The sequence below is a fragment of the Sceloporus occidentalis genome, unplaced genomic scaffold, assembly GCF_023333645.1.
Source record: "Sceloporus occidentalis isolate IW3139 unplaced genomic scaffold, rSceOcc1.0.p SCAF_365, whole genome shotgun sequence".
NCBI lineage: Eukaryota > Metazoa > Chordata > Lepidosauria > Squamata > Phrynosomatidae > Sceloporus > Sceloporus occidentalis.
The window spans coordinates 399,626-412,559 of record NW_028317345.1 but is presented as its reverse complement, the minus strand read 5'-3'; the positions used below and the strand labels follow the sequence as shown (position 1 = coordinate 412,559).

General features: G+C 39.6%; 1 protein-coding gene across 1 annotated transcript in view; it reads right to left on the bottom strand.

Annotated features, from left to right (window-relative positions):
• The window catches only part of LOC149273602 (protein unc-79 homolog), a 45,542-nt gene that overhangs the window by 26,633 nt on the left and 5,975 nt on the right, over positions 1-12,934 (bottom strand). Inside the window, exons 3-19 of the mRNA XM_089506114.1 lie at positions 10,352-10,656; positions 9,128-9,298; positions 8,570-8,665; positions 8,438-8,493; positions 7,662-7,791; positions 7,352-7,416; positions 6,904-6,992; positions 6,237-6,277; positions 5,288-5,316; positions 4,551-4,786; positions 3,792-3,963; positions 3,275-3,505; positions 2,692-2,882; positions 2,313-2,436; positions 1,907-2,047; positions 1,199-1,420; positions 691-918 (exon numbers count right to left, since the gene is read on the bottom strand). Of these exons, the coding sequence (XP_089362240.1) occupies positions 691-918; positions 1,199-1,420; positions 1,907-2,047; positions 2,313-2,436; positions 2,692-2,882; positions 3,275-3,505; positions 3,792-3,963; positions 4,551-4,786; positions 5,288-5,316; positions 6,237-6,277; positions 6,904-6,992; positions 7,352-7,416; positions 7,662-7,791; positions 8,438-8,493; positions 8,570-8,665; positions 9,128-9,298; positions 10,352-10,656 (2,527 nt within the window). The remainder of the gene's footprint in view (positions 1-690; positions 919-1,198; positions 1,421-1,906; positions 2,048-2,312; positions 2,437-2,691; positions 2,883-3,274; positions 3,506-3,791; positions 3,964-4,550; positions 4,787-5,287; positions 5,317-6,236; positions 6,278-6,903; positions 6,993-7,351; positions 7,417-7,661; positions 7,792-8,437; positions 8,494-8,569; positions 8,666-9,127; positions 9,299-10,351; positions 10,657-12,934) is intronic.

Sequence of the window (12,934 nt, the reverse complement as noted above, 5' to 3'; positions counted from 1 at the left end):
CTGGTTGATGCTGAAGATATACGTTTTTGGGGAGGTGGATATTTTTGGGGCAGAGGATAATGCACGTGTCCTGGGAGCTAGAGGGGTATACTACAGTTCATTAAATGAACATCTGGTTGGGCTTCCATATCACTCCATGACCATTTGTGCTCCAGCGGCAAAACATAAAGCACTTTTAAATCTATCGCTGCAGCTTTCTGTCAAATCATGTAGCAGAGGTACTCCACAGGGAGCTCCCATGACTCTCATCCAGCATTTGTCTGGGTAAATACTGTCTGTGTATCGGGGTTCCTGTATCTCAACAGCAACTAGGGAGCCACTTATTGGCCAGAATCCAAAACTTCAGAATGCTGATGATGAAACTAATACCTGTGAATTCAAACTTCCAGCGCTGCCAAACAACTTATCCTTTTGTATTTTTTTCCTACAAAAGCATATTTTGTTACTTACTTTGACCATGTAGCAGAACTAACCCTTTATCATCGTTAGAATGCATAGGACCCTCTCTGTTATAGTTGCTAATAATATGCCTTTGGGGGCCTTTAAATGGCTTCTCTGTAGCCCTTGGGAGCAGGTGGTGTGGTGTGACCCCAGGCTGGTGCATTTAAATCTATAGTAAGTTTAAAGGATAAACTGCATGTTATTTGCCCCCCCCTATTGTTTTGCGGCTGTGTGTTACGGTGAGCGTACCACCAGCCTGATCTCCACCTTCGGCGCCAGCCTCTCGAGAAGCTCACAAGCCATCTGATAGCAAAGGATGCTGGACTGACAGAGGCTGCACTCCACGGCTTTCTCATCCTTCTGACATGTATGAGAGCCGCCCCAGGGGGCCTGGAACACGTTGTTTATAATGGAGATAACGTCCTTAGACAGGCTGTTTTCTAACCCCATCGTGATTCCGTCATCCTGCAGCTCCATCTGCACCACACAAGATAAAAAGCACATCAATTTCCTCTAAACTCAGGAGTAACATATGACAAAAATCACTTGACCTATACATTAGTTCCTTCTGTGTTTCTACCCATGTACAGCATCCTAAACTATTCTCATTTGGAACTCCTCTAGCATTTATCCCACACAAAATCATTATTTAGTATTTTTATAATTGTGAGAATTTATCATTACTGTTGTTTTTTCACAATTTATCAAAAATGATCTTTATCTGAAATTCTCATTTCCCCTTCTGGTTTTGATTTACCTGCTTCAGAATGAGGTCAAACATGAGTATGAAGCAATTCAGATTCATTTCATCATCATCGCAGTCAAAATCAATGGTTCTTCCAGCTGGGGGTCCGTAATTCTTAAAGGGGCTCCGGAATGGACTCCTCATGGGGCTCCGGAAGGGACTGTGGAATGGACTGGGGAAAGGGCTGAGCATACTGTGCTGGATCCTGCGTCCCGGGTCAGAGGCGATACTGCCCTGTGAGGAATACAAACCAAGAGGCCAATGATAAATCCCTGAATATGACCATTTAGCAACGGGAGAAGATCCCCAGCCCATGATCCAACTCCATTAGTGTGAACATCATTTTTACAGGGAATATGCTAAATTCTGTAATTACTATCAATGTCAAAAACTTAAAAAAGAGAAGATAACATGGTCCTAAAGTTGCCTTATTGGTTTGGCATGCTGAGAACATAATCTAAAGTGATTTTTAGAAGGTCCAACATAGAACATGGAGAGAGAGACGTCCAACATAGTACATGGGAAAGAGAATTCCTATAGAAGCCACTGAGAGAGAACATTCTATCAAGGAGAATGGACATGGAGAACATAACATGAGACAAAAGAGAAGAGGGACATAGAACATGGAGAGGATTCAGGCATAGAACGTGGAGAGAATGACTTCTAGAACAGAATAAGGAGAGATTAAAACTTCCAAGAAAGAAAGGTTGTAGTTTTTACCCTGTGTCCAGGAATATTTCCTCCGAGCTCCGAGACTCTCACTTTTTTCTGGTTGGCCAATTCTTTCACCGAGTTAACACCATCAGAAAACATACTAATTAGCAACTGTAAGGGGACCACAATGTCTAATTCAGACAAAACCTATGGAGAGGGAGAGGAATGAGAAGTTTTATTATTAAAAAAAACAACTCCCTTTTCACTGTCCGATTATCACCAAAGATACATATTTACGATGAGATGGTTGTATTGTTCAGTCATACACATGGGTCAGTTCTATGACGGCTGTACCAAAGTCCAAAATATGAATACGACAACTAAAAAAGAATTCCAGGGGAAATCCGAAAGGGTGAGCCCTAAGAATATTCTACTGCATATCAACATGAAACATTCAGCTCTCATCACTCACATGAAGCCACAGCAGAGCTTGCTCCTGGACAGAAGACGGGTATCCCGTGAATCGACAACTAATGAAACTAAACATTTCTTCCATGGAAAAGGGCAGAGGACATAGCTCAATGTCAAACATTTTGCTGAAAAAAAGCAAGAAAGAAATGTTTTAGAAGAAAAAAATGTTTTTGTAATAACTTATCTACTAAGCACAATTTAAACCTAACATTGATATACACATAATATGAATTGTCTATCATTTAATGTGAAATTAGATGAAGGTTGGCCTAACGTGGCAGCTGCTTGTTGGGGGAAACCACCACCATGTTCTCCCCTATCGTATCGAGGCATGGAAAACCTACATCTGGCCCTAAATACAAATGAACGTTTCCACTAACCTGAGAACTTCTCGGAATTCTTTCAGCTGGTTATCGGGCACTTCGGTTCTGATAGATTCCAGCCATTCTGGCATAATGCATTCCCAAACGGGCTGGTTTATGACGTTATATGGGATAAGGCAGAGAATCCTGTTTAGACCTTCTTTAAGCTGGGTCACCGTGCTGCAGGACTTGTCCCAATAACCGCCAACCTGAAGACATCGTCAGGAGATCAGAACGCAAATAAACAATGATACGTCAGAAGTCATGTGAATTCCCCAACAAATATGTCCTGACTTTTATATTGTGTAAATATAAAAATACATTTTTTATTAATCAGAAACTCTTGTGGGACTTGAATGCCAACAATCCTAAAGAGGAGACCAAATAAACTAATGGAATTTATAATGAAATGTTCAAGTAGACTATTAGCCAGTTGCGAGGACCCGATAGGTGTATTGTATGGTTTAAAGGCACCTGAATCTCATATGATCCTTAATTCAAAACGAAATAATAGCTTATTAAGATGGCAAATCTCATTGGTTTGAGTAATACCTTCATCCCCAGAACACTAATCTAGATATCAACGAAATTGTGATTTTACCCTGGCAAATTCCATTGGTTTGGGGAGCAGGCACATCACCATAACATCGAACCGGATGTCACACACAGTCTTCAGCCATTTGGTGACAAACTGGGGCTTGAGTTTCTCGACCAGGCTTCCGACTTCATCGTCCATCATGTAAGCTGTAGAATGGAACCACTGGAACACCATACTGACCAGCCTCGCCAGGCTTTCGGTGGGGGTATTTTCACTAGGGGTGCAGAGACTCACCTGTTACATGGAGGGAAAAAACAATACAAAAAAAACAAAAAACATTCATCCAATCTCTACCAAACTAAGAAAAAGCTGCACGGCATTAGACATTCATCCAGCATCTATTCAACCAAGATAAAATCACACCTTGTAAGAGATTCATCGGATATCTACCAAACTGAGACAAAACTAGAAGCAGCAAGACATTAAATCATAAAATGTCTACCCAACCAATAGAAAACTATTGAAAAACATCTATACAGGGTCTACAAGGCTCTCTATGCTGAAAGATATTCATCCATACCAAAAACCAGATGCCGAATTGACTCAAGAGGCGCTGGTCGTGTTTGTCGTCATCCTTGTTGTCGAAGTCGGTGTTGTCTAATGAATGGTGCGACGAAGAAAGACCCATCTGTCGCCTGCGGTTCATTTCATGCTCTCTCTGCTCGGCGTGATATTCGGCTTCTTTCAGCAAGCTGAAAGCGGCAATTGTACGATATTTACAAAAAGATCCAAAACCGAATCCCAGCTAAACAGACTCGTAATCATATTTTCAAACCTAAATCTGTTTACCAGGTGTATCCTGGGGCCACAACACATGTGTCGCAGATGGTACATGTACCCCAGACTGGGGAACCTCTTTTTAAAAACACAAAGGACCCCCTTCCCACCCCAGCTCCCATAAAAAAGCATCATAGGTTTCATTTCCAAAAGCCTCTATCCAATGTTCTAGTTAACACGCTGCTTCCTCCTTCACCCAGCATTGTCCGAGGCGAGGTATGGGCACTCTGCATCTAATTTTGGGCCCCCTGCATTATTGTTATCCATTATGTAAAGTTATTCAATGGATGTTGTAATACGTGATGCTTCCAATGCTCAGTATGAGAGCTATCATCGTTATATATGAATTATTGAGTTTTTGAGTTCCCCTGGTTACTATGGTGATAAGACTACCACTCGCCAGACTCACTTTTCATACAAACCCCCCCCCCCAATGAATAGCTTCCATTACACATTGTTAACACTGTTTAGGTGACAAAGCCCCACTACCCCATGTTTTTACCTAATTACTGCCTCCACGGCGCACACCAGCTCCTCTGCCCCACATTCCCGAGTGTTTATGGGGGGTGGAGAGGTCTGAAAAAGATGAGTCTCTGCGGCAGCCGCTGCCCCAACCTCATTACTGTGATGGTACGAATGGCATCTTTTACAGTAACGGACCGGTCGGTTTCCATGGCGACCACAACATCCAGCTGAGAAGCATGTGACGACGGCTCTCCTTACATGGGAGCTGCAGTTCTGGGAAAAAAGTGACTAAATGTTACTAACACTTGAACAGTTCTTACTTTTCCCACAGTTATACCCCCCGATAAAATGTGAATGGTGTGTTCCCAGCATCAGGGGGCTTTTGATTGGCTCAATTGATGTTTAGTTGAGAATAAGCATTAGAGGAAGGAGGAATAATAAGGATTGGTCGCATGTATTATGCCAATGAGAAGCATGGCAATGATAAATCTTCTGTGTAGCTGCTACATCCTAATTATCTGCAGGCCCCACCCACTGCTAATGGCTCCACCCACTAGGATCCTTTAGCGCACATTGTGAAAAGATTACTGGTGAAATCTGGACGAATTATTTGAAGCATAATTGTTGGGGGTTCGACGCGTGTTGGCGTTGAGGATAGCACATGATCGCAGCATACGGCTTTATGACATAAAAATGGCAAATGACCACAGATCACAGGCACGGCACATCATGAATGGTGACAACATTCACGGCACACGGCGGTGCCTGTCTTACCTTTTTCTGACAAATGGCTGAAATTTCAGCTGCGTGAGATACGTACATAAAATTTAATGAGGAGACCAATTGTCCAAAAGCAACAAAACACAATGCCCAACAAAGTTGTTTTACGCCACTATTTAACAGCAAACGTTTTAATTGTCACTTCACTGTGAAGGAGGCACGGAGTCCATAGAGACTTAAATATCGTGAAAAGAAGCATTTTAGTAACCCAGACACACTTTGAGGAAAAGGATCTTAAAAAATATGAAACCTCATCGCGACTAAAATAACAACTGAACATTATTGAATTGAAAAATAAGCAGTGACACACATAAATTCCCTATAAACTATTCATTACATGGGGTTCTGTGGATCTCTGGATACTGAATGGAGCTGAATGGTCTTCCATACGTAAAGAGAAGAGGGTTAATTAACCTGACATAGGGTTAATTCAATGAACAATTCCAGTGGAACATCTGAGACACTTTGCTGACACCTTGTGGCCACTTGTGGTAACTGAAATGTTCACACTCCACAGGAGTTTATCAGAAAACACAATTTTTTTATTTCTGGTTATGGAAAGAAACCCAACAATGTTTGAAATCAAGATTTCTGAGTAATTGGATCCATCAGATACATGTTGGCTTTAATGTACAATTGAAAGATTTCATCTTTTGAGGACCAATATAGGTCCATCAGACGTTCGGGAATATATTATTCTAAAACAGGGTCCCTATTTTGGAGGAATTATCTGGAGTCTCAAAGAATACAGTGATGGTGATGAATACAATTCTGGTGCCCATGATGAGTTATTAAGACACAAACTGCTAAATAACATGTCTTACAGAATCGATTTAGAGCACCCTAGGAAAAACAGGATGGTGATTTGAAATATTGCGTTGATTCAAATATGAGAGCTGATTTTTTTAACATATACACAATTGTACACCTATTATAGACGTACCTTGAGGTAATAGAACGTCAATTAGCCATTCGCTGTGGTCCCTGGAGCAAAAAAAAAGTGTTCAGATTAGAATGCCACACGCATCAAAGCAATTTGGGCTAAAAAGTGCTTTTTGTGAAACCAAGAGAAAGCTCCCACAATGAGACACATATAAACCCACCATAATGACAGACGCCCACTGGCACAGAAACCTAGAACATGTTGGTAGATCGGCCCAATCCGGCCCCCGTCTAGTCTGCCTGTTTTTCCTGCTGTAAAGACTCAAACCTTAATCAGTTGTTGATCTCGTTTTAGATTCAGGAGCCGTATGTCTATCCCACGCATGTTTAAATTAATTCCCTCTCAGTAAAGTAAAACTTCCTTCCATTCCATATCAGTCTCTGACCCTCTAGTGTTAGATTCCAGCCTCATGTTGTAACTTTTCTTCTCCTTTAAAATAAACCTCCCCTTCCGTCCTTTATTAAATCCCTTTATGCATTTAAATATTTCTATCGCGTCCCTTATTTTTCTCTTGTCTCCACCAAGCTATACATATTGATGTACAAATACATACACTCACACACTCTTACGTGCACATGGTGACATATATCTTATGAATATATCCATTGACTAACTCACGCACACTCTAATAACTAATCCACATTCCGCCCGTAGAATTCTGGCTTACCCGGTAATCCTTTGGCTGCACTCCTCACACAGGTAGAGAGGTGGGGGCTTATCCCCTAAAGCTACAGACAATGAAGCGTCTATGCACATCTGAAATAATTATTATTATTTATCATTTAAATACATAGTTTAACATTTACATGTTAGATATTTTTACATCAATAATTAAAAAATAAATAAAAGGAGCAAAGTTTATCCTACAACTAAACGTGGCTTAAGTAACTAAAATTGTGTTCTTTCCAGGAAATATTTCCTTCAAACGTGAAATATTGAAAAAAACAGATTTCCCATAACGATTTTTTTTTTTTTTTTTGCTAAATGTTGCTCATTATATCAAAAGTGACTTTGATTTCACATTAATGAATTAATGCTTATCTCCAAACGACAGAAATATGCACACTTTCATTTTCCCAATTCCAACCTGTGTGCCCCAAAAAACGAGGGTTTACCTTCACTGCCGGTTTATTGATGGCGTTATGGCATTCAATGTGTTGGCAATGGATGGGATTCCATGCTGGAAAAGAAAGCCGGTACAGGAAATTAATCTCGGATATATTCCGAATGAAAAAAACCCCCAATTGGACTCCGAAAAGGGAGCTGCTAAATGACATCACAGGGTTTGCCATCAAAGTGGGTGGCATTACCAGCTATCGCCCTATTCTGAGCGGTGCACAGAATAGTTTAGGAGGTATTGAAAATTGCATATTTTATAAAAAAAAACACAAACAGTTATTTTTTTTACCCAAAACCATAACATACCCGTATACTGCAGACCCCTGTATTCACTTATTGCACCCGGTGGTTTTAAATTGGGCCAGTAATGGAACAGCATTTGTACGGCCGGTGGCTTGACTTGAGAAGGCCCATATGCTATTACATAGAGCAAATCCTAGAGAACGAAATGATACAACCGATTACAACAGCGCGATGGTTCTGTGATAAGTGAATTATTGGAGAAGTCTGCATAGTCCTAGAGGTTATTTGACTTAACAGTATGTGGCTGAATCTTTTCTGTGTGCTGTTTCCCTGTATTCTGCTATGCGATTTACTAAAAGGGGCTGATCGGATAAATGGTTCTTGAGATTTAATGAAAATAAAAGCAATTTTAATCATTTTGGGGGAGAAAACTAGTTTATACTCTAAATACGTTACATGTTAGAAGGAAATGTGGTTGGGAATTGCTGTAAATATTGATTCTTGTGTTGGGAAAATCACTAGGCAGAATTCACATGAAAAAGTGTAAAACCAAAAGAGCTCATTGAATGAAGAACAGTTTTAAGTATCACTTAAAAAAGAATAATATTCTAATCTTACAAAGAATTCTCGCATGTAGTATTTATAATGTTTTCTATTCAGCAACAAATAAGGTTCTTTACAGTTAGAGCGGTGAATACACGGAATCCGCTACCTACAGAAACCTCGATAAAGGATATAGTAGATACTTCATCTTTTTAAATGCTGTAGTTTTCCTAAAAAAAATAGGAAGTGAAAACACCAAATAACAATATATCTTAAGACTGAAATTTTGCACATACCTTCCACACCTCTTGCTTATATTTCATTAAACATTCCAAAAGCTGGCAATGGTATACTGCGAAAACCACAGAAATCTGTTACTTTCAGACCCGTATGCAACATATTTGGTGGAAAACCAGCTAAACACTCACCGGGATTTGACGTATACTGCATTGCGATCATTAGCATTGAAGAAGCAGACAAATTAACATGCGCAGGAATCCCACCCTCTCTTCTGCTGGAACCCACTGAAAGAAGGAAACAGATTTCACGCTGCTGTTCCACTTACACAAAACATTAACTGCTCTCTCTAGTATGTCATAAAAATAAACCTTTATAGATCTACCATTTTAATCATTCCTATATTAAGGTGTAATCACTTAAAAACAACACAGCTGTTACAGCTTATTAGGCAGTAGCCTATCAGTATCTGCTTTTGAGTCACATGACAATTAGGTGTTCCCAACAAAAAATAAATTAAATCCAAGTAACTGGGAATTAAACGACACTAGGAATGAAGTTTCTAATACTGCATTTATGAGGGGTTCAATTCAGCAGGGTAGGTGAAACAGCAGCTTTAAATTCAACTGTATCCACAAATCTGCTAATCAAGAACAGATATGACGACCGCCATACACCGGAACACATAATACATACTGTCCGCGAGTCGACGGCAGCAATCGGAATTAGAGAGCGATTCCGTAACTTACATATCGCCATGGGCAGGAATGAGGTGCTCAGATACTCAATGATATCCTTGTGTAGAAATGGAGGAAAAGTGGCCAGAGTTGAAATCATGGTATAGGGTAAAGTGCTGAGTATATCATCACTCAGGAAGGGCAATAAACATGTAGTTGTATAAAATATAGATTGTCCAAGATCTGAAAGGTGACAAAAAGACAATTAAATGAGATAATCTGCACTATTGTTCTACATAAAGACACAAATATAAGTAATATTTATTAAAACTACATAGTTAGCTGACTGTCCGTCCAGTAAAACACCGAAAGGATGAGTCAGATCAGCCTCTTCCCAAGACTCAAACCTTAATCAGTCGTTGGGCTCGTCTTAGATTCAGGAGCCGTATGTCTATCCCATGCATGTTTAATACCCTCACTGTATTACCCTCTACCACCTCTGCTGGGAGGCTCTTCCACTCATATACCACCCTCTTTGTAAAGTAAAACTTCACTACATTCCATCAGTCACGTGGCATTTAAATGGAAAGTTCTGCCTGTGTATGATCTCTACCCACAGGTGGGCTGAAGGTCTATCATACAACACGTAACGATGTATGGGGCTCTGGTTTTCCATGGGCTACGTGCTCCTTAATTGATGGTTATCAGCCGGACAGCCTGATTACACCTCTGGTTACTGTTTCGTGATAATAGTTGCTCATAAAAAGATCTGCAGCTTAGTTTATACTATATGTATATAAATTTAGATATATATCGATATATAAGAGCTTTGTTAGGGGTGCAGAAACTGAATGATTTTAATGCACATCTGATCCCCCTATGACAAGAGGTCCTATTGAATAAAACAAATAACTGCAGTGTCATGTAAATGTTAACTCCTATGGGGGTCCCTGTTACACAAAGCAGCCCCCATGGACTAGGCTGAATGCCTTTGAATATAATCATTCTTTTAGGGGAAATAGGCCCCATTCGGCCCATCTTATCTGCCCCTTTTTTCCTGCTAAAGTAAGGACAATTTTCAAGTAATTTGAATAATTATTCCCAACCACCCCGTAATGGAAGCTCTCGTGTTTGGAAGCTTCAAGACGACAGATGCGAAATAAGGGATGGGAGTGAATAATTATGGTATAAGAAAGAAACGCTTTGCTGGAGTAGATTATGACCTCATTATTGGTGCCGAAACACACATATATATAAACACTTGTGACAGTAAAAATAATTTAATAGGATTCTTACCGTGCTGACCGTGTTGAAGCAAAGGGACTAGATCCAACAGAGACACCAAAGTGACATAAAGCCCTTGATAGTCCAATGATGGGTATTCTGATAACTGAGCATCGCGGCTTTGTTGGCCTCGTTCTGATGGGGAATCTCGCAGAACGCTGTAAAGGAGGGAGCGAGTAACAGTAGGATTGATGGAACTGACCTGTGGTCTTAGAGATGGGGTGAGTGGGAATGGCACAGGAAAAAGACACATGGTCATAGGCACTGTCAAATTGGAGGTCTCTTGATTCTCCTTCTTGCCTGATCGGGACAAAATGCTGTTGAGGGGATAAAGAAAAAAAAAAGACAACAAAACACAAAGAACAGCACATTACATTGAAATGACACTATAAAACAAAGAATAGACCAGATACATCCCACATAAGATGCAATGTCTAGCAAATACATTGTCTACGAATCTACAAGGATCTCTTCACTCTCAGAAATAAGGAAATTGCGATTACTAAACATTAACTCATTGCATCCCATGTGTTATCTGGGTCATAAGGAGCAAAAATATAAAAGGTGCATGTTTCAGTGCCAAACCCATGCTTCACGGTCACGCAACATTGGCCAAAACCTGCATCAATTGCCCAATAAGACCTGATCGCTTTTTATTTTATATTTTTTAGGCTTTTTTATTATGTTATTTATTTATTTTTTCTTTTCTTGTTTTATTTATTTTTTATTTTTTGTTATTTTTTTTAGACTTTTTTTTTTAAATAGTTTTCACAAAAACTCTAAACCTGTAAAATATAGGTCTGGCACTTGCAGAAACATGTTTTAGCTAGTAATAAACATGTGAGTTTATTAAGAGATATCTTTTTTCTTAAAAAACACATGTTTATTGCATCAAAATAATGTCTGTATGTATTTTATGATACTGCTTCATGACAATCCATCAGTATCATCTGACATAATGAAGTTTCAACAGGCACATGGATCAAGAAAAAATAGAATTCTAGAATGTTTTCTAAGGCTACTTGGAGGAAAGCTTAAAATAATACATCGTGGATGATCTGTAGCATACATGAGCTAATGGTAATGGTAGCTTATGTGCTTTTCATTTTTTACTTAAGCATTGCCCATGTTTGAGAAGGAAAGCATTGTCTTGGGAATACAAACACTATTTTGTACCTTCGTCATATTAAGAATCATCAAACAATATTATTTAAGACCCTTTGCACGCCAGGCAATGTTTATTGAATTGCACCCTAGCGGCAAAGGGTTAAACAATCTCCGTATATATTTATTACATCGTTTTTGCAGGAAAGCCCCCGTTTGTAAGGAAATTCCAAGAACGACTACGTTTGATTGCATCGACTAGGGACGAGAAAACTGTTTCTCATTGATGTATCGAATTGTTGGCCAAATTCTCAACCAATTACCTGGAAAATAAACCCAAAATGTATTGGAATAAAATAAAGTTGTAATTTGTAAGAGATTCGGGGTCGTTAAACATGGTAACCCTACAACTGCCTCCTCATCTCTAGTCGATACAATGTAACAGCTTCGCTTTAGGGTAAGAGGCTGATTCCCCAAATACTTTTCATCTAATCGTACAGAATTTCTATACATTTTCTCACTTTATAAACTCTGTTAGGCTGACGATTTATGTCATTATGAAGAGCTGTATATAATATCCCGTATCTGTTACTTTCTCTTAATCAATGTCCTTTTCATTATAATGGTGATGTAAGCGGCTTTAACGGGCCAGTGAAGCACTTTACGCTTATACTTTCAGGCAGGGGTAGGTGTAATAAGTGAATGGGGTAACCTGAAATCGGCTCTCATCCTGCACCACACACACACCAGCAGACATCCGACACGTCCATAAATCCGCTAGAATCTATCTACATTGGAATTTAGAAAGCGTGAAAACGTGTTGGATCGCTAAAAACCCATACAAAGAGGTCTTATTCACTAAGTGGGATTTATAAACGAGGCTGATCCCTGAAGCTCTGGACAATAATTTCTGGATAGAAAACACATCAGGCTGCCTCCTCCATCACTTAAATTAACTTGAGGCTAAAAAGGACTAATTAAAGTTCCCCTCAAATCCCCGTTAAAATCAGTTTACTAACCACTCCATTATAATATGTGAAAAATCTGGATTTAGGTAAATTAGCCCTTAATTAGGTTTAAAAGGGAAAAAAATTAAGATTTGGGGAAAAAGATAATAAAAAAGTTCTTCATACTATGGAACCTTTCGATAACCTGGAAGAGGAAGATCCATACGGTTTCCACTGCCTTTCTCTTCCTTTTCTAGCTTACTGTCTTTACTTGCGAGTATCTACCGTCTGTATCGTCATCCTAAAGTCTTAAAATGTCTTCTATATTTTACTGAAAAGGGAAAGTTTATCAAGGAATTTCCCCAAATTACCATAGAAACCCAGAACCTGCCGACAGATCGGCCCCATTCGGCCCCCGTTTAGTCGCCTGTTTCTCCTGCTGTAAAGAATCAAACCTTAATCAGTGGTTGGTCTCGTCTTAGATTCAGGAGCCGTATGTCTATCCCACGCATGTTTAATACCCTCACTGTATTACCCTCTACCA